The sequence below is a fragment of the Anolis sagrei genome, chromosome 7, assembly GCF_037176765.1.
Source record: "Anolis sagrei isolate rAnoSag1 chromosome 7, rAnoSag1.mat, whole genome shotgun sequence".
NCBI lineage: Eukaryota > Metazoa > Chordata > Lepidosauria > Squamata > Dactyloidae > Anolis > Anolis sagrei.
This window is the reverse complement of record NC_090027.1, coordinates 6,514,642-6,539,996: the sequence shown is the minus strand read 5'-3', so window position 1 is coordinate 6,539,996 and position 25,355 is coordinate 6,514,642. Positions and strand designations below refer to the sequence as shown.

The 25,355-nt window shown below is 46.8% G+C and overlaps 1 protein-coding gene across 2 annotated transcripts in view; it reads left to right on the top strand.

Moving 5' to 3' along the window:
• The window catches only part of EBF2 (EBF transcription factor 2), a 392,720-nt gene that overhangs the window by 243,220 nt on the left and 124,145 nt on the right, over window positions 1-25,355 (top strand). For both annotated transcript variants that reach the window (XM_067470672.1, XM_067470673.1), the window contains exon 7: window positions 22,143-22,224. In XM_067470672.1, coding sequence (XP_067326773.1) covers window positions 22,143-22,224 — 82 coding nt within the window. The remainder of the gene's footprint in view (window positions 1-22,142; window positions 22,225-25,355) is intronic.

Here is a 25,355-nt window from a genome sequence, read left to right as displayed (position 1 = left end):
AATACCCACCAAACCAGTATTTTCTGTTGGTCACGGCAGTTCTGTGTGCCAAGTTTGATTCAATTCCATCGTTGGTGGAGTTCAGAATGCTCTTTGTAGGTGAACTATAAATCCCAGCAATTACAACTCACACAGGACAAAATCAATATCCTCCCCCAATCCCACCAGTATTCAAATTTAGGTGTATTGGATACTTGTGCCAAATTTGGTCCAGTGTATGAAAACACATCCTGCATATCAAATATTTACATTACTATTCATAACAGCAGCAAAATTACAGTTATGAAGTAGCAATGAAACTAATTTTATGGTTGGGCGTCACCATAACATGAGGAAGCGTATAAAGGGGTCGTGGCATTAGGAAGGTTGAGAACCACTGCTCTAGACCATGGCCGTATAGCCCGAAAAAACCTACAACAACCCAGTGATTCCGGCCATGAAAGCCTTCGACAATACATTGTTCCCATGTTATTTAAAACTTTGTGCAAACTAGTGCAAAATAAGGATGATTTTTGAAAATCCCCCTAATCATCTTTGGGCATCTGTAGATTCTCACCCCTTGTTTTGCAAGTTGACAGAAGGTTTTTTGTTTCCCGTTTGTTGACGGGGAGGAAAGAGGAGAGAAGGAGGAAACACCCCAAGGAGAAAGACACACCACTCCGATTGCAAAGCGCTCTCTAAAGACTTTGCAAGAACAACCGCAATTACAAGCATGCTGTTCGTGTAATGTTTCAGTTTAAGTCCGGGCTCATGGAGTTCAATTACTATTTTTATTAATGGTGTCAGATTTTCACCGGAGTGCAAAAACAAGGCGGTTTTCCTTAGAGATGCTTTTGTTCCCAGCAAGTGTTAGCATGGCAAACAACCATCTTTGAAGCAAACAAGTTCCTGGATACAACCAGCAGTGCTTTGGTACGATGTGCCTGTAGCTAATGAGCATTGCAAGGTTGAGAAAAAAGAGGATTATTTATTTGTCGTGTCAGAACAACCAGACAAATTATATTACATTTCTAACAGAACAAAGCAAACAAGCAGATTACAAAATTTGTGAGTATGAGAGTTGATTAAATGTCCTTTGACCAGTATCTGGCCACTTGTTGCTGCAAGAAGGTCCTCCCTTGTGCATGTGGCAGGGCTCAGGGTGCATTGCAGCAGGTGGTCAGTGGTTTGCTCCTCTCCACACTCGCATGTCGAGGATTCCACTTTGTAGCCCCATTTCTGAAGGTTGGCTCTGCATCTCGTGGTGCCAGAGCGCAGTCTGTTCAGTGCCTTCCAGGTCGCCCAGTCCTCTCTGTGCCCAGGAGGGAGTTTCTCGTTTGGTATCAGCCATTGGTTGAGGTGCTGGGTTTGAGCCTGCCACTTTTGGACTCTCGCTTGCTGAGGTGTTCCAGCGAGTGTCTCTGTAGATCTTAGGAAACTATTTCTAGATTTAAGTCATTGACGTGCTGGCTGATACCCAAACAGGGGATGAGCTGGAGATGTCTCTGCCTTGGTCCTTTCACTACTGGCTGCTACTTCCCAGCGGATGTCAGGTGGTGCAATACCGGCTAGACAGTGTAATTTCTCCAGTGATGTAGGGCGCAGGCACCCCGTGATAATGCGGCATGTCTCATTAAGAGCCACATCTACTGCTTTAGTGTGGTGGGATGTGTTCCACACTGGGCATGCATACTCAGCAGCAGAGTAGCATAGCGCAAGGGCAGATGTCTTCACTGTATCTGGTTGTGATCCCCAGGTTGTGCCAGTCAGCTTTGGTATGATATTGTTTCTAGTGCCCACTTTTTGTTTGATGTTCAGGCAGTGCTTCTTGTAGGTCAGAGCACGGCCCAGAGTGACTCCCAGGTATTTGGGTGCGCTGCAATGCTCCAGTGGGATTCCTTCCCAGGTGATCTTCAGAGCTCGGGATGCTTGTCTGTTCTTGAGGTGAAAGGCACATGTCTGTGTTTTAGATGGATTGGGGATCAGCTGGTTTTCCCTGTAGTAGGCAGTAAGAGCACCTAGAGCTTCGGAAAGCTTCTGTTCTACAGTCTCAAAGCTCCCTGCTTGAGCAGTAATGGCACGATCATCAGCATAGATGAATCTCTCTGTCCCTTCTGGCAGTGGCTGGTCATTTGTGTAGATGTTGAACATGGATGGAGCAAGCACGCTCCCCTGAGGCAGGCCGTTCTTCTTTTGATGATTGATAGCATTTTTTTCTTTTTCCAAGTTTACAAAACAAAATAAAAATAATTGTGGAGTAACAATATATTGGTTTCTTCTAGTTCAGAGCAATTCCTTCAAGCAATCTGCCCTGCATTTGCCTCACTGGCAACCTGCTATGCGTGTGTGGCTCCCAATGGCTCCCAAAAGTGACCCATTTGAGGTGAAATCAGGTGTCAAACAGGGATGTGTTATTGCCCCAACCTTATTTTCCATCTTCATTGCTATTTATTTATCGTGTCATCAGCAACCATACCAGGAGCCCCCGGTGGCGCAGTGGGTTAAACCCTTGTGCCGGAAGGACTGAAGACCGACAGGTCGCAGGTTCGAATCCGGGGAGAGGCGGATGAGCTCCCTCTATTAGCTCCAGCTCCTCATGCGGGGACATGAGAGAAGCCTCCCATAAGGATGATAAAACATCAAAAATCATCCAGGCGTCCCCTGGGCAACGTCCTTGCAGACGGCCAATTCTCTCACAACAGGAGCGGTTGCTCCTGACATGACAAAAAAAAAAAAGAAGCAACCATACCATTGTATTACATTTCTAACAGAACAAAACAAACAAACAGATAAAAAAAAACCAGATTTTGCAAACTTGGTAGTTGATTAAATGTCCTTTGACCAGTATCTGACCACTTGGAGTGCCTCTGGTGTTGCCGCAAGAAGGTCCTCCATTGTGCATGTGGCAGGGCTCAGGGTGCATTGCAGCAGGTGGTCTGTGGTTTGCTCTTCTCCACACTTGCATGTCGTGGATTCCACTTTGTGGCCCCATTTCTTAAGATTGGCTCTGCATCTCGTGGTGCCAGAGCGCAGTCTGTTCAGCACCTTCCAAGTCACCCAGTCTTCTGTGTGCCCAGGGGGGAGTCTCTCATCTGATATCACCCACGGATTGAGGTTCTGGATTTGAGCCTGCCACTTTTGGACTCTCGCTTGCTGAGGTGTTCCAGCAAGTGTCTCTGTAGATCTAAGAAAGCACACCATCATCCCCACACCCCTCAGGGACATTCTCACGGGAAACTACACTTTGAACAGGGATCTCCTGGTCATTCTCTGCATCAATATCATTGACCAAACCATTGCCAACTTGAAACTGATCTTGAAACTCATTGACATCACTTCCCACATCCAAAGCACCCTGATCCTGAAACACAATCACAGGCTGAGCTCCAACAGTGATTTACATACTGCTTTGTATATCCTCCCTCTCTTCTTTTATGATTGGTTGCCTCTCTCTCGAGGGGGAGGGTAAAAGGGTGAAACCCCCTCCCACATTCCATCATTGGCAGGAGGTAAAAACCCACGAAACAGCAAGTCCACAAAAAGCAAATCGCGAAGTAGCGAGGGAACACTGTACGGCATTAATATACACATGCACTGCTGAAAGCTCCCTTTCCCAATGGGTCTTCTGCACTATGTTGCTATTTGCCCCCATTTTCCGGGCCCCACCGTATCTTACTATTTTGACTCATCTGAGGAGGAAAGAGGATTCCACTCAAGCACTAGGAAAGATTTTGGTTTTTTACAGCAAGAGCTGTTGGAAAGTGGAATGTCCTGCCTTGGATGTGGTGGACTCTCCACCGTTGGATGGCTTTAAACAGATATTGTCAGGTGTGCTTTCATTGTGCATTCTTGCATGGTAGGGGGTCAACTTGTGGTCCCTTCCAACACTAAGATTCCCTGACTTCAGTAGACGCAAATGCGAAACTGAGGAAATGACGAAATACATGGAGATATCTTGGCGCGGGCTTAGACAGACTTAGAACAGCAGGAGCACAGAATTCATTCCAACCTGACATTCAGAAATACCAGTTTCCGAACTAGAATCCCAGAACAATTATAGACTAGAATGATTCCATTCTGTTCATCCTGAGTTATGAGTCTCCAAATTTCCTCTGAGGTTTTGCTGTGGAGGAATGGTGAGATACAAATGGCGGAGTATATGTACCTTTCATCATCGACTTCATGAGGTGATTGCTGTGCCTGCTGTCATTCCTCGCTGCGTTTTGCAAGCCATGGGGGCATCTTGCTAAATCCCTGTGAAAATAGCTTTGTTTCCTCGCTCAACCCTGGCTGCTTGCTCAAATAATGTAATGCCAAGGGTAACCGGTTTCATTTGTCAAGTGTTAGAGGGTATGGACTGCGGCACCTGAAAAATAGCTTTGGTAACCTTGCGACTTTGTCCCTGATAGTAATACAAGCTGATGGCCAAGAGAGAAAGGACGGGTTATGAAGACAACACCTTCAGCCTGGAAGGTGGAGAGAGGGAATGAATTTAGCTGTCCAATTTGAAGTGCGGGGGGCATTAGATTCTCAAATACTTAAGGATGGAGGAATTTTACTGCAAGGCATTTTGGTTTGCTGCTCTTTTCTTCCTTTGCATGGAAGCCCTGAGAAGAGCTCTGCATCTTCTCAGGGCTGCCATGTATAAATATGTGAGAGGAAGCCACAGGGAGGAGGGAGCAAGCTTGTTTTCTGCTTCCTTGGAGACTAGGACGCCTGCATCAATAGGAGCCTAGTGTCTAGATCCAGGGAAGTCATGCTACCCCTCTATTCTGCTTTGGTTAGGCCACACCTGGAATATTGTGTCCAATTCTGGGCACCACAATTCAAGAGAGATATGGACAAGCTGGAATGTGTCCAGAGGAGGGCGACTAAAATGATCAAGGGTCTGGAGAACAAGCCCTACGAGGAGCAGCTTAAGGAGCTGGGCATGTTTAGCCTGAAGAAGAGGAGACTGAGAGGAGATATGATAGCCATGTATAAATATATGAGAGGAAGCTACAGGGAGGAGGGAGCAAGCTTGTTTTCTGCTTCCTTGGAGACTAAGACGCGGAACAATGGCTTCAAACTACAAGAGAGGAGATTTCATCTGAACACGAGGAAGAACTTCCTGACTGTGAGAGCCATTTAGCAGAGGAACTCTCTGCCCCGGAGTGTGGTGGAGGCTCCTTCTTTGGAAGCTTTTAAACAGAGGCTGGATGGCCATCTGTCAGGGGTGATTTGAATGCAATATTCCTGCTTCTTGGCAGAATGGGGTTGGACTGGATGGCCTACGAGGTGTCTTCCAACTCTTTGATTCTATGATTCTTGCTGGTCTAAGAACAATCAGAGGAAACATTTACACGACTGACCCAAAGAACCTTTCTTTGAGCCCATCACCATTAGAAGCACATCTGGTAGGGATGAAGAGGGCTATCTTTGGACTTTATTGCCCTGAGCTGCCTCTCCACAGCACTTGCATGATCCTGAAACCAGATATGAGCTTTTGCAGAATTAAAACTTCTGTGCCAGCTGCGCCCGTTCCTTGGGAAGTCTGACTTGGCCACGGTGGTCCATGCTCTTGTTACATCCTGAATAGACTACTGCAATGCACTCTACATGGGGCTGCCTCTGAAGACTGCCCAGAAAGCTCAATTAGTCCAACGGTCAGTAGCCAGGTTGCTCACCGGAGCGGCACACAAGGAGCATACAACTCCTCTGCTGCGCCAGCTCTACTGGCTGCCGATCAGCTTCCGAGCGCAATTCAAAGTGCTGGTTTTAACCTTTAAAGCCTTAAACGGTTCTGACCCAGATTACCTGTCCGAATGCATCTCCTGTTATGAACCATCACAAAGCTTAAGTTCTTCCGAGGGGGCCCTGCTCTCAATCCCATCATTCTCGCAAATGCAGTTGGTGGGGACAAGGGACAGGACCTTCTCAGCAGTGCCCCCCCCCCCCCCCGTCGGTGGAACTCCCTCCCTAAGGACATCAAGTTGGCCACCTCCCTCCTGTCCTTTAGGAGAAAATTGAAGACTTGGTTTTGGGACCAGGTGTTCAACTAGTGGACAGCGGCAATTGGAAAGGAAATTTAGGACATCAGTGACATTGGACTTACCCGACTTGGTCTTGGTTTTAATCAGCATGTTTTAATTTATTGAACTTGTGAAGTTTAATGAACTTGTGAATGAATTCGTATAATGTTTTTAATGATTTTTTACTGTTTTAACTGTATGCTTTGTTGTTATCACATAATGCTTATGCGAGGCCGCCCTGAGTACCCTTTCGGGGGGAGAAGGGCGGGGCAGAAATGCATGACATAAATAAATAATAAATAAGCATCCTCACTATTACACCTCTCATCATGTGTTGTCGAAGGCTTTCATGGCCAGAATCACTGGGTTGCTGTGAGTTTTCCGGGATGTATGGCCATGTTCCAGAAGCATTCTCTCTTGATGTTTCTCCCCCATCGATGGAAGGCATCCTCAGAGGTTGAGGGATATGTTGAAAACTAGGCAAGTGAGATTTATATATGTGAATGTCGCAAATGGCCACCTTTATTAGCATTTAGTGGCGTTGCAGCTTCAATGCCTGGCTGGTTGCTGCCTGGGGGAATCCTTTGTTGGAAGGTGCTAGCTGGCCATGCAGCTGTGGACAAGTCTCCATAGGGACCACCAAACGCAGCAATGACCAAAAACGAATCAAGGAACAGGAAAGGCACTGCAGACTACTTCAACCAGAGAAGTCAGCCATAGCAGAGCACCTGAGGGACCAACCTGGACACAGCAGATTATTTGAGAACACAGAAATGCTGGACCACACCAACAACCACCATGTCAGACTACACAGAGAAGCCACTGGAATCCACAAGCATGTGGACAATTTCAACAGAAAGGAAGAGACCATGAAAATGAACAAAATCTGGCTACCAGTATTAAAAAACTCCAAAATTACAACAGCAAAACAGCAGAGAGGAAACAACCAGGCACATCTTAACACCTCTCAACAAAATATTTTCCCAGGCTCAGCCAGGCCTTAAATTCTAATGAAGGTGGTCAGTTGAAACATTCACACCTAGCTCCAGGAGAGAAGAGCTCTTTGTCCCACCCCAGCCATTCCACAGATATATAAACCAATTTTCCTAGTTCCAACAGACCTCACTACCTCTGAGGATGCTTGCCACAGATGCAGGCGAAACGTCAGGAGAAATGCCTCTAGAACATGGCCCTACAGCCCAAAAAAACCCACAGGAACCTAGTGATTCTAGCCATGGAAGCCTTCGACAATACATCAAGGCCAATGCCCACCAAACCCTTCTAGTATTTTCTGTTCGTCATGGGTGTCCTGTCTGCCACGTTTGGTTCAGTTCCATCATTTTTTGAATGATGGGTGTCTTGTGTCCAAATTTGGTGGCAAATCATCCAGTGGTTTTTGAGTTATGTTAATCCCACAAACGAATATTACATTTTTAGTTATATAGGTGTGTTTCAGAAAAACATCTACTTCTGCTTCATTGACTATTCGAAAGCCTTTGACTGTGTGGATCATAATAAATTGTGGCAAGTTCTTGGTGGGATGGGCATCCCAAGCCCCCTTCCCTCTCTCCTGAGGAATCTGTCCAAGGACCAAGGAGCAACAGTCAGAACTGACCACGGAACAACAGACTGGTTGAAGATTGGGAAAGGCGTCCGGCAAGGCTGCAGACTCTCACCCAACCTTGTTAACTTGTATGCAGAACACATCATGCGAGGATGTGCGGGGCTGGATGAATGCAAAGCTGGGGTGAAAATTGCTGGAAGAAACATTAACAACCTCAGATATGCAGATGACACCACTCTGATGGCCGAAAGCGAGGAGGAGCTGAGGAGCCTTCTAATCAAGGAGAAAGAAGAAAGCGCAAAAGCCGGGTTGCAGCTAAACGTCAAAAAAACCAAGATTATGGCAACAAGAATGATTGACAACTGGGAAATAGAGGGAGAAAATGTGGAGGCCATGACAGACTTTGTATTTCTAGGCGCAAAGATGAATGCAGATGCAGACTGTGGCCAGGAAATCAGAAGACGCTTACTTCTTGGGAGGAGAGCAAGGACCAATCTCGATAAAATAGTCAAGAGTAGAGACATCAGACTGGCAAAAAAGATCCATTGCCTAGTCAAAGCCATGGTATTCCCTGTAGTCACCTACGGATGTGAGAGCTGGACCTTAGGGAAGGCTGAGCGAAGGAAGAGAGATGCTTTTGAGCTGTGGTGTTGGAGGAAAGTTCTGAGAGTGCCTTGGACTGCGAGAAGATCCAACCAGTCCATCCTCCAGGAAATAAAGCCCGACTGCTCATTGGAGGGAAGGAGACTAGAGACAAAGTGGAAGTCCTTCGGGCACATCATGAGGAGACAGCAAAGCCTAGAGAAGACAATGATGCTGGGGAAAGTGGAAGGCAAAAGGAAGAGGGGCCGACCAAGGGCAAGATGGATGGATGGCATCCTTGAAGTGACTGGACTGACCTTGAAGGAGCTGGGGGTGGTGACGGCCGACAGGGAGCTCTGGCGTGGGCTGGTCCATGAGGTCACGAAGAGTCGGAGATGACTGAACGAATGAACAACAACAAGGTGTATATCTATATATGGGAAATCCTTCGATAGCTCTCCTGTTCTCCGTATGTCTGGGGTGCTGAGCTTTGCCTCCTCTTTTCTTCCTCTTCCCCAAAGTCATTTTTATTGTAATACCTCAATAAATTATTAATGTCTTTACCAGATGCAAACATGTAAAATATCTGGGCATACATTTAAAAGAATGCACAGACTTTTATATGATTGCTTCGTTACAGTTAAGAGTCCGGCTGGAAAAAATATCTCAAAGGAAGGGAATGAATGACATGGTTCAAGTCAAGGAAAGATAGAAACACAACAAATCCTCTGCATATGTGAGTGTTTAAAAAAGCCGAACGCCAGAGGAAGACAATTAGGCCTTTTAATGTTTCTACTGGGGTTTGAAACCAAATAAAATAGCCATAATAAGGTAGAGCACAGGCAGTGACCCACGAAAGCTGAAATATGTGACTTTGGGTGGTGTACTTTTAAAGTGGCCAATAGTATGATGTTGAAATGCTGGCTTGGTGAGTCAAGCTTTTCTGGAGATATCTAAGACTTGGAAGAAATATATGATGGACATTGAGGATGAGATTGCTACATACCCAACCCATTGTACCAATTTGGCAGGGAAAGTGCCAGTGAATCATCTGACATTTTATTTATTTTTTTCACCTTTTTGGAATGACTAGTTTATCTCTTCTCTCGTTTTTGTCCTCAATCCACAACTTTGCTGCAAACTCAGAAATTGCTGCAAACTCAGAAAGGAGGAGAAGGAGGACAGATCTTGCCCTTCTCACTAAACTCTACCAAAAGCAAACTGCTGTCTATTCTTCCAGGTTTTGTGTTCTTCCTCATTAATAGCCGTGTTGACCACATATGTCCCATTTGTATGCTTCAGTGTTTAAAACAGTGGTTCTCAACTTGTGGGCTGTGGCCCAGCAGTGGACCGCGAGAATGAAAATCCGGTCCGCAAACCTCCTTCCTCTGTATTTATTTATTTCTGCTCCTTTGCACAGAGCTAACCAGTACAAATGTTGGAGAGTGATCCTTAGTCAAATGCTCCCGGGTCAAGTTGATCCTGGTCAAAGTTGACCTTGGTCAAAGTGGGTCCTGGTCAAAGTGTGCCCTGGTCAAAGTGGGTCCTGGTCAAAGTGTGCCCTGGTCAAAGTGGGTCCTGGTCAAAGTGTGCCCTGGTCAAAGTGGGTCCTGGTCAAAGTGCGCCCTGGTCAAGTGGGCCCTGGTCAAGTGAGACCTAGTCAAGTGGAACCTGGTCAAAATGGGCCTTGGTCAAAGTGGGTCTTGGTCAAAGTGGGACCTGGTCAAGTGGGACCTGGTCAAAGTGGACCCTGGTCAAAGTGGGCCCTGGTCAAAGTGGGCCCTGATCAAGTGGGACCTAGTCACGTGGAACCTGGTCAAAGTGGGCCCTAGTCAAAGCGGGTCTTGGTCAAAGTGGGCCCTGGTCAGGTGGGACCTAGTCAAGTGGAACCTGGTCAAAGTGGGCCTTGGTCAAGTGGGACCTAGTCAAGTGGAAGCTGGTCAAAATGGGCCCTGGTCAAAGTGTGTCTTGGTCAAAGTGGGTCTTGGTCAAAGTGGGCCCTGGTCAAAGTGGGTCTTGGTCAAAGTGGGACCTAGTCAAAGTGGGACCTAGTCAAGTGGAACCTGGTCAAAGTGGACCCTGGTCAAAGTGGGTCTTGGTCAAAGTGGGCCCTAGTTAAGTGGGCCCTGGTCAAGTGGGACCTAGTCAAGTGGAACCTGGTCAAAGTGGACCCTGGTCAAAGTGGAACCTAGTCAAGTGGGCCCTGGTCAAAGTGGACCCTGGTCAAAGTGGGTCTTGGTCAAAGTGGGCCCTGGTCAGGTGGGACCTGGTCAAGTGGAACCTGGTCAAAGTGGGCCCTGGTCAAAGTGGGTCTTGGTCAAAGTGGGCCCTGGTCAAAGTGGACCCTGGTCAAAGTGGAACCTAGTCAAGTGGGCCCTGGTCAAAGTGGGCCCTGGTCAAGTGGGACCTAGTCAAGTGGAACCTGGTCAAAGTGGACCCTGGTCAAAGTGGGTCTTGGTCAAGTGGGCCCTGGTCAAGTGGGACCTAGTCAAGTGGAACCTGGTCAAAGTGGGCCTTGGTCAAAGTGGGTCTTGGTCAAAGTGGGCCCTGGTCAAGTGGGACCTAGTCAAGTGTGTCCCATTTTTATCAGTTTTATACTAATTTATGCAGTGCTTTTGATATAAAATAAATAAAAGCACGACTCTGCCAGGGAGCTCCTTTTGCCGGGTGGCAGAGCAGTGGTGGTCCCCATACCCTTATTTGTATGGCGTGACTCCAGAGCACTGTACCCCGTATTACTTTGATAAATATAAATGCTGCCCAAATTCCGAATACACCTGTATCCATCTTTCCCAACTTATATTTAACAAGTTTGTTAAGCGATATCAGCCGGGAAATGGTGTGCAATTTTTCATTGCCAGCCACACGCAGACACATTTCTGTCCTCTGCCTTGGCCACAAAGGGAAAAGCGTACAGACATCATCTGAAGGAGAAGCAAGTTTGCTTTTTATCAATCCCACTGAGGAATGTGAAGTGGGGAGGGAAATTGATATGCTGAAAGTTCCTTTCTCTGTATTTAACATTAATCTATATATATATAAATGCTCTGTGCATAATTAGTACCTTAAAAACAAAAGAACCAATGAACGAAATGCCGCCAAATTTGGCAACAAAATGTCTCACAACACAAGGAGTGACCATCACTCAAAAAATTATGATTTTGTCATTTGGGAGTTGTAGTTGCTGGGATTTATAGCTCACCTACAATCAAAGAACATTCCGAACTCCATCAACGATGGAATTGAACCATACTTGGCACACAGGCCTCCCATGACCAACAGAAAATACTGGAAGGGTTTGGTGGGCATTGACCTTGAGTTTGGGAGTTGTAGTTCACCTACATCCAGAGAGCACTGTGGACTCAAACAATGATGGATCTGGAGTCTGGACCAAACTTGGCACGAGCACTCAATACGCCCAAATATGAACACTGGTGGAGTTTGGGGTAAATAGACCTTGACATTTGGGAGTTGTAGTCACTGGGATTCACAAGGAGGGAAGGAGAGTAAAGAAAGAGAGAAGGAAAAAAAGTGAAAGAAGGAAGGAAAGTGAGAGGGAAGGAAGGAGAGAAGGAATGAAAGAGAGAAGGAGGGAAGGAAGGAAGGAAGGAAGGAAGGAAGGAAGGAAGGAAAGAGAAGGAAGGATGGAACCAAAGAGCAAAGGAAGCGAGGGAAGAAACAAGTAGAGAAGACAGAAGAAGGGAAGGAAAAAGAGGGAAGGAAGTAAAGAGGGAGGGAAGGAAGGAAGGAGAGAAAGGAAGAAGGAGAGAAAGAGGGAGGGAAGGTTGGCCACAGAAGGAAGGAAGGAAGGAAGGAAGGAAGGAAGGAAGGAAGGAAGGGAGGAAGGAAGGAAGGAAAGAGAAGGAAGGATGGAACCAAAGAGCAAAGGAAGCGAGGGAAGAAACAAGTAGAGAAGACAGAAGAAGGGAAGGAAAAAGAGGGAAGGAAGGAAAGAGGGAGGGAAGGAAGGAAGGAGAGAAAGGAAGAAGGAGAGAAAGAGGGAGGGAAGGTTGGCCACAGAAGGAAGGAGGAAGGAAGGAAGGAAAGAGAAGGAAGGATGGAACCAAAGAGCAAAGGAAGCGAGGGAAGAAACAAGTAGAGAAGACAGAAGAAGGGAAGGAAAAAGAGGGAAGGAAGGAAAGAGGGAGGGAAGGAAGGAAGGAGAGAAAGGAAGAAGGAGAGAAAGAGGGAGGAAAGGTTGGCCACAGAAGAAAGGAGGAAGGAAGGAAAGAGAAGGAAGGATGGAACCAAAGAGCAAAGGAAGCGAGGGAAGAAACAAGTAGAGAAGACAGAAGAAGGGAAGGAAAAAGAGGGAAGGAAGGAAAGAGGGAGGGAAGAAAGGAAGGAAGGAGAGAAAGGAAGGAGAGAAAGAGGGAGGGAAGGTTGGCCACAGAAGGAAGGAAGGAAGGAAGGAAGGAAGGAAGGAAGGAAAGAGAAGGAAGGATGGAACCAAAGAGCAAAGGAAGCGAGGGAAGAAACAAGTAGAGAAGACAGAAGAAGGAAAGGAAAAAGAGGGAAGGAAGGAAAGAGGGAGGGAAGGAAGGAAGGAGAGAAAGGAAGAAGGAGAGAAAGAGGGAGGGAAGGTTGGCCACAGAAGGAAGGAAGGAAGGAAGGAAGGAAGGAAAGAGAAGGAAGGATGGAACCAAAGAGCAAAGGAAGCGAGGGAAGAAACAAGTAGAGAAGACAGAAGAAGGGAAGGAAAAAGAGGGAAGGAAGGAAAGAGGGAGGGAAGGAAGGAAGGAAGGAGAGAAAGGAAGGAGAGAAAGAGGGAGGGAAGGTTGGCCACAGAAGGAAGGAAGGAAGGAAGGAAGGAAGGAAGGAAGGAAGGAAGGAAAGAGAAGGAAGGATGGAACCAAAGAGCAAAGGAAGCGAGGGAAGAAACAAGTAGAGAAGACAGAAGAAGGAAAGGAAAAAGAGGGAAGGAAGGAAAGAAGGAGGGAAGGAAGGAAGGAGAGAAAGGAAGAAGGAGAGAAAGAGGGAGGGAAGGTTGGTCACAGAAGGAAGGAAGGAAGGAAGGAAGGAGAAGGAAGGATGGAACCAAAGAGCAAAGGAAGCGAGGGAAGAAACAAGTAGAGGAGACAGAAGAAGGGAAGGAAAAAGAGGGAAGGAAGGAAAGAGGGAGGGAAGGAAGGAAGGAAGGAGAGAAAGGAAGGAGAGAAAGAGGGAGGGAAGGTTGGCCACAGAAGGAAGGAAGGAAGGAAGGAAGGAAGGAAGGAAGGAAGGAAGGAAGGAAGGAAAGAGAAGGAAGGATGGAACCAAAGAGCAAAGGAAGCGAGGGAAGAAACAAGTAGAGAAGACAGAAGAAGGAAAGGAAAAAGAGGGAAGGAAGGAAAGAAGGAGGGAAGGAAGGAAGGAGAGAAAGGAAGAAGGAGAGAAAGAGGGAGGGAAGGTTGGTCACAGAAGGAAGGAAGGAAGGAAGGAAGGAAGGAGAAGGAAGGATGGAACCAAAGAGCAAAGGAAGCGAGGGAAGAAACAAGTAGAGGAGACAGAAGAAGGGAAGGAAAAAGAGGGAAGGAAGGAAGGAGAGAAAGGAAGAAGGAGAGAAAGAGGAAGGGAAGGTTGGCCACAGCAACGCGTGGCGGGTACAGCTAGTCTGTTAATACAATTACAAATATATTTCCCCTTTTTGTTTATTTAGTGGTTCTCGTAAATGAAGCGAATGATTACATATTTCCTTTGTCTGTCTGTTGGCAGAAGGGATCCATAGTTTTGGAAGTTCGGGGGGAAGCAAAACCAAAGGCTTCATTGGACATCTAACGCTGTTGCATGTACCCGTCAGGTTCGGGGAAGCGGGGGTCCGTTGTGTGTGTGTCCCCCACCCCCTATTTTTTTTCCATTGCTTGTTTTTCTTGTGAAAAAATATACATCTTTCTCCTTTAAAGTTCTAATTCAAGCCATGAATGTGTGAGTTCTGTAGGGACTTTGGGACTGCGGTAAAAATTCGTTGTCATAGTAACAGAAAGGGAACTAGGCCTAGCTCACCTGGGACTTTAACTTACTGCAAAAGCGATTTTTTTTTTAAGACAAGCACTCAGCAAGGGAAATAAATAAATAAATTGCTCATTGTGTTCCCAGCTGACTTTCGGCTCCCGCCCCCTCCCTCCTTCCCTCCCTGGAACGGCTTCGGCTCCTCCGTCTATGAATGCATTTCATTTTGTCCTGCAGCCTTCATGAATTTTTTGTGTCCCAGTTAGAGCGGAGGGTCTCTCCCCTCCCCTCCCCTTTTTGCAATTTAAATGTACCACTAGGACATCAGGGCAAACAAGTTGCTTTCAAAAAAGGAAACTCAACCAGAACAATACCTTGCGAAAATATTTTCGAAAGTGCTAGATTGAGGAAAAGAGAGCAAGAAAGAGAGAGAGATGGATGAATGTTGATTCTCGTTTTTGTTCTGGACTGTTTGCATTGAAGACGTTTCAGATGCAAGTTCACTTGATTTAAAACTGTAGCAGTTCTACACAAATATCTATACAACAATGTGATGCGGCAGCAAAAAAAGCCAACGGGATTTTGGCCTGCATCAATAGGAGTATTTATTTATTTATTTATTTATTTATTTATTTGTTGCATTTGTTGACCGCCGTTCTCAGCCCTAGGGCGACTCACGGCGGTGTACAACATATAAAAAGACAATTTACAATAAAGCCATAGCAAAATATCAACATATCACTAACACCACATTAATAATTACACTAAACAATCCGCTCCATCTCATAGTAGAATCATAACCAATCTCGTAATCCATATTCTTTTCCAGTCGTCATTACCAATTATTGTAGCACTCAATTAAATGCCTTCTCAAATAGCCACGTTTTTAGGCTCTTACGGAAAGACATAAGGGAGGGCGCCTGTCTGATGTCAACAGGGAGAGTGTTCCACAGCCGGGGGGCCACCACCGAGAAGGCCCTCTCTCTCGTCCCCGCCAGACGTGCCTGTGAGGCAGGCGGGATCGAGAGAAGGGCCGCCCCAGATGATCTCAAGGCCCTCGTGGGCTCATAGGCCAAGATGCGACCGAAAGGTATTTTGGGCCGGAACCGTTTAGGGCTTTGTAGGCCAACACCAGCACCTTAAATTGGGCCCGGTAGCAGATCGGCAGCCAGTGGAGCTGGAACAACAAGGGCGTTGTGTGCTCCCTGCGTCCCGCTCCTGTTAGTAACATGGCTGCCGCGCGCTGGACTAGCTGGAGCTTCCGGGCCGTCTTCAAGGGCAGCCCCACGTAGAGAGCGTTGCAGTAGTCGAGGCGGGATGTGACCAGAGCGTGTACCACCGTGGCCAAGTCAGACATCCCAAGGTACGGGCGCAGCTGGTGCACGAGCCTAAGCTGTGCAAATGCTCCCCTGGTCACCGCTGAAACCTGGGGATCCAGGCTCAACGATGAATCCAGGATCACACCCAAGCTGCGAACCTGCGCCTTCAAGGGGAGCGCGACCCCATCCAGCACAGGCTGTAACCCTATACCCTGTTCGGCCTTGCGACTGACCAGGAGTACCTCTGTCTTGTCTGGATTTAATTTCAGTTTGTTCGCCCTCATCCAGACCGTTACAGCGGCCAGGCACCGGTTCAGGACTTCGACGGCCTCCTTAGTAGCAGATGGAAAGGAGTGACAGAGTTGGACATCATCTGTGTACAGATGACACCGCACCCCGAAACTCCGGATGATCTCACCCAGCGGCTTCATGTAGATATTAAACAGCATGGGGGACAGTATAGAGCCCTGTGGAACCCCACAAATCAAAGGCTGTGGTGTTGAACAGGAGTCCCCCAATAACACCTTCTGGGTGCGACCCTCCAGAAATGACTGGAGCCACTGCAGAGCAGTGCCCCCAAGGCCCATTTCCGCAAGGCGCCCCAGAAGGATACCGTGGTCGACGGTATCGAAGGCCGCTGAGAGGTCCAGGAGCACCAACAGGGACACACTCCCCCTGTCTAGCTCCCGGCGCAGATCATCCACTAAGGCGACCAAGACCGTCCCGGTTCCATGTCCCGGTCTGAAACCACTTACCACTTACTTACTTACTTAGGTGATCCCTCGTTGTCCAAGTAGGATTGTCTTCCAAGATCGGTGTCCTAGCGGTGGGTCCGTAGGCAGGGCCGTAGCCAGAAAAAAATTTCGGGAGGGGTTGAAATTTCGGGGGGGGGGGTGAAAATTTCACGGGGGGGGGGGGGTTGAAACCTGCCTCCTAGCTCACGCTGAAGCAAAGAGCACAGCAGGGGGCAGAGCAGCCTTCAATAGCCTGCAGTTCCGCCCCTGTCAACCACCTCCACCAAGTCTGGCCTTCTTAATGAGAGCATTCAACACCCCTCCCTACTTGGTTGCTTCACTACATCAGCTGTTGCTGCAAGTAATGACAGTGTGAATAAATTCAAAATGCTGGTTCTAGCCTATAAAGCCCTAAACGGTTCTGGCCCAACTTACCTGTCCGAACGTATCTTCCCTTATGAACCATCTAGGACCTTGCGAAAATATTTTCGAAAGTGCTAGATTGAGGAAAAGAGAGAAAGAAAGAGAGAGAGATGGATGAATGTTGATTCTCGTTTTTGTTCTGGACTGTTTGCATTGAAGACGTTTCAGATGCAAGTTCGCTTGATTTAAAACTGTAGCAGTTCTACACAAATATCTATACAACAATGTGATGCGGCAGCAAAAAAAGCCAACGGGATTTTGGCCTGCATCAATAGGAGTACTTACTTACTTACTTAGGTGCTCCCTCGTTGTCCAAGTAGGATTGTCTTCCAAGATCGGTGTCCTAGCGGTGGGTCCGTAGGCAGGCCGTAACCAGAAAAAAATTTCGGGAGGGGTTGAAATTTCGGGGGGGGGGGGGTGAAAATTTCACGGGGGGGGGGGTTGAAACCTGCCTCCTAGCTCACGCTGAAGCAAAGAGCACAGCAGGGGGCAGAGCAGCCTTCAATAGCCTGCAGTTCCGCCCCTGTCAACCACCTCCACCAAGTCTGGCCTTCTTAATGAGAGCATTCAACACCCCTCCCTACTTGGTTGCTTCACTACATCAGCTGTTGCTACAAGTAATGACAGTGTGAATAAATTCAAAATGCTGGTTCTAGCCTATAAAGCCCTAAACGGTTCTGGCCCAACTTACCTGTCCGAACGTATCTTCCCTTATGAACCATCTAGGACCTTGAGATCGTCCGGAGAGGCTCTGCTCTCGGCCCCGCCTTCGTCACAGGTATGTTTGGTGGGGACGAGAGACAGGGCCTTTTCAGCGGTGGCTCCCCGGCTATGGAACGCCTTCCCCAGAGAGATTAGATTTGCTCCCTCCCTCTTAACGTTTCGGAAGCAACTCAAAACGTGGCTGTTTGAGCCAGCGTTCACAAACACAGAGTAACAGATACAGACAACTGATATAGGAACGGATAACTGACGATGGAATTGGACAATGCTTGACAATAAGGAGACGCCAATGATGTTGTTTTTATTGCTGTTGTGATTTATGTAATTTTAATGAAGAAGAAGAAGAAGAAGAAGAAGAAGAAGAAGAAATTGTCAATATTTGCTTGAGATAGTGCTTGCAGTTCTGGAAGGACTCTTAATTTTTTGCATCTCATAGACTTAGCATGGGGATTTGGTTAACCAGTTAAAATTCATAAGTAATCCAGGTTTTTTTTAATCTGAAACATTTCGGATGGGTTTGAACCCCTAACCCCCCCCCCCCTCGCTACAGGCCTGTCCGTAGGTGACTATGGAGCCCTATTCTTGATCTGCATCTTCTCCAGCAGTGAGGGCATCAGTTTCCAGGTGGAAGGCGGTCCCTGTTGGGGTTGGCTTGATGCACCTTACTCTTGGCACGTTTCTCTCTTTCACCCTTCATTCATGCCTCCTCAAGTTCTACAGCATTGCTGGTCACAGCTGGAGTGCTCAAGAGCCAGGGCTTCCCAGTTCTGAAAACACTCAAGGGCCAGGGCTTCCCAGTTCTCAGAGCGCTCAAGGGCCAGGGCTTCCCAGTCCTCAGTGTCTATGCCTAAGTTTTTAAGGTTGGCTTTGAGCCCGTCTTTAAATCTTTTTTCCTGCCCACCAGCATTCCGTTTTCCATTCTTGAGTTTGGGGTAGAGCAACTGCTTTGGGAGACGGTGGTCAGGCATCCGGACAATGTGGCTGGTCCAGCGGAGTTGATGGTGGAGGACCATCGCTTCAATGCTGGTGGTCTTTGCTTCTTCCAGCACGCTGACATTTGCACACTTGCCTTCCCAAGAGATTTGCAGGATTTTTCGGAGGCAACGCTGATGGAATCGTTCTAAGAGTTAAGTGTGATGTCTGGAGATAGTCCTTGTCTCACAGGCATATAGCAGCATTGGGAGGACAATAGCTTTATAAACAAGCACCTTGGTATCCCTACGAATGTCCTCCATTGATGCCTCCTCAAATTCTACAGTATTGCTGGTCACAACTGACCTCCAGCTGGTGTGCTCAAGGGCCAGGGCTTCCCAGTTCTTAAAACGCTCAAGGGCCAGGGCTTCCCAGTTCTCAGAGCACTCGAGGGCCAGGGCTTCCCAGTTCTCAAAGCGCTCAAGGGCCAGGGCTTACCAGTTCTCAGTGTCTATGCCAGAATTTTTAAGGTTGGCTTTGAGCCCATCTTTCAATCTCTTTTCCTGCCCTCCAACATTCCGTTTTCCATTCTTGAGTTCGGAGTAGTGTTAGAGACCCTAAATTGGGTCTTTTTAGGTCCACGTCGCGGGAGCACGAAAGGAAGGAGACAGTCCCAATGAAAGATCAAAAAACAAGGTTTTATCTTAGTTTCTTCATGAAGAAGACGGACAGCTGGGTAGCATGCGCAGATGTTACCCTTCAATTGACTGCCGCGCTCTTCCCTTGAAATCTGCAAACTTTATAGCCCAGCGCAAACAAAAAGGGAAAGTGCCACTGCCTGACATCAACAATTTTAACCTTTAACAAAAGAAAACTTTTTTTCATGGAAAGTACTCTATTTCCAGCCCCTCTCCCTTGATCTTTTGATGGAAAGTACCTTCTTGTACATGCATACTCTGCACTTTACTACAACCTTTGAAGTTAACCACAACGCATCCTGTGTAAGAAAGTACCTTCTACATGTCACATCTTGTTTCTTAAAAACATTTTCTTCCGTATTGCTATTTTTCTACAGAGTAAGGGTATGTTTCTCTTTTGCTGTTAATTTCATTCAAAGCCCCTTGCTTAATTTCACTCAAAGACCCTTGAAGCCTCCTTCAGTAGAGCAACACCTTTGGGAGACAATGGTCAGGCATCCAGACAACGTGGCCAGTCCAGCGGAGTTGATGGTGGAGGACCATCGCTTCATTGCTGGTGGTCTTTGCTTCTTCCAGCACGCTGACATTTGTCCGCTTGTCTTCCCAAGAGATTTGCAGGATTTTTTGGAGGCAACGCTGATGGAATCATTCTAGGAGTTGCGTGTGATATCTGTAGATAGTCCTTGTCTCACAAGCATATAGCAGCGTTGGGAGGACAATAGCTTTATAAACAAGCACCTTGGTCTCCCTACGGATGTCCCGGTCCTCAAACCTATTGTATCCATCAATAGGAGTCTAGTGCCTAGATCCAGGGAAGTCATGCTCCCCGTGCTCTGTTCTGCCTTGGTCAGACCACATCTGGAATACTGTGTCCAATTCTGGGCATCATAATTGAAGGGAGATGTTGACAAACTGGAATGTGTCTAGAGGAGGGTGACTAAAATGATCAAGGGCCTGGAAAACAAGCCCTATGAGGAGTGGCTTCAAGAACTGGGCATATTTAGCCTGAAGAAGAGAAGGCTGAGAGGAGACATGATGATAGCCACGTATAAGTATGTGAGAGGAATATGTCACAGGGAGAAGGGAGCAAGCTTGTTTTCTGCTGCCTTGGAGACTAGGACGCAATGGAAGAATGGTTTCAAACTACCAGAAAGGAGATTCCATCTGAACATTAGGAAGAACTCCTGACTGTGAGAGCCGTTCAGCAGTGGAACTCTGCCTCAGAGTGTGGTGGAGGTTCTTTCTATGGAGGCTTTTAAACAGAGGCTGGATGGGCATCTTTTGGGAGTGCTTTGAACACAATTGTCCTGTTTCTTGGCAGGGGGTTGGACTGGATGGCCTACGAGTTCTCTTCCAACTCTATGATTCTATGATGTTCAGTGAAAGTATGAAGAAAGAGTAATTGGGTTCTCACATGCTTCTCTGCCTCCGAACCGTTTAGGGCTTTATAGGAGCAAATTCTAATTTATGTGTCGTGTCAGGACAACCAGTCAAATTTTATTACATTTCTAACAAAGCAAACAAACAGACAAAATGCAAAATTTGTGAGTTTGGTAGTTGATTAAATGTCCTTTGACCAGTATCTGGCCACTTGGAGTGCCTCTGGTGTTGCCGCAAGAAGGTCCTCCCTTGTGCATGTGGCAGGGCTCAGGGTGCATTGCAGCAAGTGGTCAGTGGTTTGCTCTTCTCCACACTCGCATGTCGTGGATTCTACTTTGTGGCCTCATTTCTTGAGGTTGGCTCTGCATCTCGTGGTGCCAAAGCGCAGTCTGTTCAGCGCCTTCCAAGTCGCCCAGTCCTCTGTGTGCCCAGGGGGAAGTCTCTCATTTGGTATCAGCCATTGGTTGAGGTTCTGGGTTTGAACCTGCCACTTTTGGACTCTCGCTTGCTGGGGTGTTCCAGCGAGTGTCTCTGTAGATCTTAGAAAACTATTTCTAGATTTAAGTCGTTGACGTGCTGGCTGATACCCAAACAGGGGATGAGCTGGAGATGTCTCTGCATTGGTCCTTTCACTATTGGCTGCTACTTCCCGGCGGATGTCAGGTGGTGCAATATCGGCTAAGCAGTGTAATTTCTCCAGTGGTGTAGGGCGCAGACACCCCGTGATAATGCGGCATGTCTCATTAAGAGCCACATCCACTGTTTTAGTGTGGTGAGATGTGTTCCACACTGGGCATGCATACTCAGCAGCAGAGTAGCAAAGCGCAAGGGCAGATGTCTTCACTGTATCTGGTTGTGATTCCCAGGTTGTGCCAGTCAGCTTTCATATGATATTGTTTCTAGCACCCACTTTTTGCTTGATGTTCAGGCAGTGCTTCTTGTAGGTCAGAGCACGGTCCAGAGTGACTCCCAGGTATTTGGGTGTGCTGCAATGCTCCAGTGGGATTCCTTCCTTCCCAGGTGATCCACAGAGCTTGGGATGCTTGTCAGTTCTTGAGGTGAAAGGCACATGTCTGTGTTTTGGATGGGTCGGGGATCAGCTGGTTTTCCCTGTAATAGGCAGTAAGAGCACCTAGAGCTTCGGAAAGCTTCTGTTCTACCATCTCAAAGCTCCCTGCTTGAGCGGTGATGGCACGATCATCAGCATAGATGAAACTGTCCCTTCTGGCAATGGCTGGTCATTTGTGTAGATGTTGAACATGGATGGAGCAAACACGCTCCCCTGAGGCAGGCCGTTCTTCTATTTCCGCCATCTGCTTCTCTGGCCCTGGAACTCAACAAAGAAGCTCCTGTTTTGTAGCAGGTTTCCTATGAGGCGGGTGAGGTGGTCGTCCTTTGTGATATTATACATTTTTCTCAGGAGGAGGCGGTGGTTCACAGTATCATAGGCTGCTGACAGGTCTATGAAGACAGCTCCTGTGATCTGCTGCCTTTGAAAGCCAAATTCTAATTATGAAGTAGCAACGAAAATAAATTGGCACCTTGAATTTGGCTCGGCAACTTATCGGCAGCCCATGAAGCTGTTTTAATAGGGGTGTGTGTTTTAAGTTGAATCTTCCTCCAATATACTTTGAACTAAACAAGTTAGAAGATCTCTGGTTCCCAACAATATTCTCTACTGTTTTGGAGGATGAATAGGTGCATCCAGAAGTGTCATTTTCATCTATTTTAATTGACAGGATCCTTTTTGAAAACAGTCTGTTGATATCCCCTGATGAATTCTGCCAGGGGCACAATCATATAAGCACAAAGTGGATAAATAGCAGAGGTTGATTATCTTTTTCTCAAATGAAGGATGTCACACAGATTCTCTTTGTTTTCCCCTACAGATTCTTCCTAAAATTTTTCCTCAAGTGCAATCAGAATTGTTTGAAAACCGCTGGGAACCCTCGAGATATGCGGCGGTTCCAGGTAAGCGGGATGGGATTTGCTATGACGTGGGTTGTCTGTCTGTCTTCAGCATTTACTTCCATCATCACTCATCACCAACACTGCAAGCAATACATGAGATGACAGTCAATGATAAAGCCCATCATATACAGTTTAAAGTTCTTTTTCCCCCTGCATTTGTCATGTTTGATCTTTGCTTCCTTATCACTTCCCTTTTGGAATCCCCAAGCGGACAAATGATGTGCCATACTGACCGACAATGTATATTTGATTTGACACTCGGAAATGAAACACTTGCCTGCACAGCTGCCAACTGTGAATCCCAGTAACTACAACTCCCAAATGTCAAGGCCTATTTCCCCCAAACTCCATCTCTGTTTATATTTGGGCATATTGAGTATTCGTGCCAAGTTTGATCCAGATCCATCATTGTTTGAGTCCACGGTGCTCTCTAGATGTAAGTGAACTACAACTCCAAAACTCAAGGTCAATGCCCACCAAACCCTTCTAGTGTTTTCTGTTGGTCGTGGGAGTCCTGTGTGGCAGGTTTGGTTCAATTCCATCGTTGGTGGGGTTCAGAATGCTCTTTGATTGTAGGTGAACTATAAATCCGAGCAGCTACAACTCCCAAATGACAAAATCATAATTTTTTGAGTGATGGTCACTCCTTGTGTTGTGAGACGTTTTGTTGTCAAATTTGGTGTGATTTCGTTCATTGGTTCTTTTGTTTTTAAGGTACTCATTATGCACAGAGCATTTTTATATAGATAGATAAGTTAAAAGTAGTACTTCTTTATTTGCTGTTTTCCAGTTTCATAGGGGTCCTGTGCCCCCTAACCTCAACATATGTGGAGGTTAGGCTTGGACGGTTTCGTTTGTTATTTTCGTAATTCGTTAATAATTCGTATTTAAATTAGCTTACGATCCAATATTGAGCCATGCAGGAATAGTGTGAGGAGTAAATTAGATTCGAAACAATTTTTTCAATTTATTTCGTAAGTATTTCGTAATTATTTTGTAATTATTTCGTAATTATTTAGTAATTATTTCGTAATTATTTTCGCATGTCTGGTGCAAGTTTTATAGTTGTTGTGTGTTTTATCACACCAACAGTCAACAACAGAGGGAGAGGGAAACTTCAGAAGTTCCTCCTGTCCCATTTGGAGGGTTTTTTAGCATATTAGCATGATATTAGCATATTTAGCATGATACTAACCGGAGCGGGGCGCAGGGAGCATACAACTCCTCTGCTGCACCAGCTCCACTGGCTGCCGATCTGCTACCGGGCTCAATTCAAAGTGCTGGCGTTGGCCTTTAAAGCCCTAAACGGTTCTGGCCCAACTTATCTATCCGAACGTATCTCAGCCTATCAGCCCACCAGGACCCTAAGATCTTCTGGGGAGTCCCTGCTCTCTATCCCGCCGGCTTCACAAGTGCGGCTGGCGGGAACGAGAGACAGGGCCTTTTCTGTGGTGGCCCCTCGGCTTTGGAATACCCTCCCCATAGAGGTACGATCAGCCTCCTCACTGATGGTGTTTCGGAATAGATTAAAGACATGGATGTTTAAACAAGCATTCGGTTAATCCGTTGCAACGAATTTTGATGACTAAAGGATTGGTAATCATGGGCGATGAATTTTGGATTGCAATTCCAGTTACGAGATGCATGGGATTATTATTGGTGGCCCAATAATTTGTATTGTATATGTGTTTTATGCTTTTAAACTGAATACTGTTTTTTAAGTGTTGTAAACCGCAATGAGTCGCCGACTTAGGCTGAGATATTAGCGGTATACAAGCGCATAAATAAATAAATAAATAAATATTGCGCAACCGCGTCCGCCATTAACGAATCGATTCGTAATTTTACGAAATTTCATATATTTGAAATTTTTAAAAGGAAAATTTCGGAATTATTTAAAAAAACAAAACGCAAGGGCCCCCTAAAAACAAAACGAGTTTAGAACCAAATTTTTCCGTGGTTACCCAAGCCTAGTGGAGGGCAGACTGCACTTCGTGCTATGACTCTGATGCCCTGTCCTAGACACCCCGATCACCTGCTGTAATAGTTACAACTTCTAAAAAGTAGAAGCCGTTCTGTGCGCATACATACATTAGTCACTGCTCTCCACACGGTGTATTTCACACTTCCACATCCTCCCATTCCGGCTGTTTCCAAATGGCAGCTAATCCAGGCATGGCCACTTTAAGATCTCTTGCATGGTAAAGGCAACAAGGCCCATGGGACGATGACCCAGCTGCTTTGCAGGAAAATCTGCCACTGGTTTCATCATAGCTGTCGCCAATGTATTGAGAATACCAGCTAATAAAAACGCAGAAGGAGGTGAAGTGTGTCAAGTTGGAAACATTGGGGGAAGGAGTGGGGGAGAGAAGGGAAGGGAAATAGGGAGGACACACAGAGGCTCAATCTCACCCCAATTTTTTCTTTTTCCACACTGTAATTGTTTAAGGCTATGTACAGACACTGCAATTTTTTAGCTCTTTCCCTCCCCACCAGTGTAACGCCTCCAATCTAGTTCCATCCAGCCCCATTTTTGCCTTGCTCAGCTACTGGATCTTGTTAACTGGGCAATACAACCACGCAAGAGGAAATGCAGAGAGGCGGATTAATGCTGCTAGGGATAGGGGATCTGTTAGTTCCTTTGTATTATTTGTTTGACTCCTACTGGTCAGTCGTAAGGCCGAACAGGATATAGGGTTACAGCCTGTGCTGGATGGGGTTACACTCCCCCTGAAGACGCAGGTTCGCAGCTTGGGAGTGATCCTGGATTCATCGCTGAGCCTGGAAGCCCAGGTCTCGGCGGTGGCCGGGAGAGCTTTTGCGCAATTAAAACTTGTGCACCAGTTGCGCCCGTACCTCGGGAAGTCTGATCTGGCCATGGTGGTCCACACTCTAGTTACATCCCGAATAGACAACTGCAACGCTCTCTACGTGGGGTTGCCCTTGAAAACTGTTCGGAAACTTCAACTAGTCCAGCAAGCGGCAGCCAGATTGCTCACCGGAGCGACATACAGGGAGCATACCACCCCCCTGCTGTACCAGCTCCACTGGCTGCCGATTCAGTTCCGAGCACAATTCAAGGTGCTGGTTTTGACCTTCAAAACCCTGTACGGTTCCGGTCCAGTGTATCT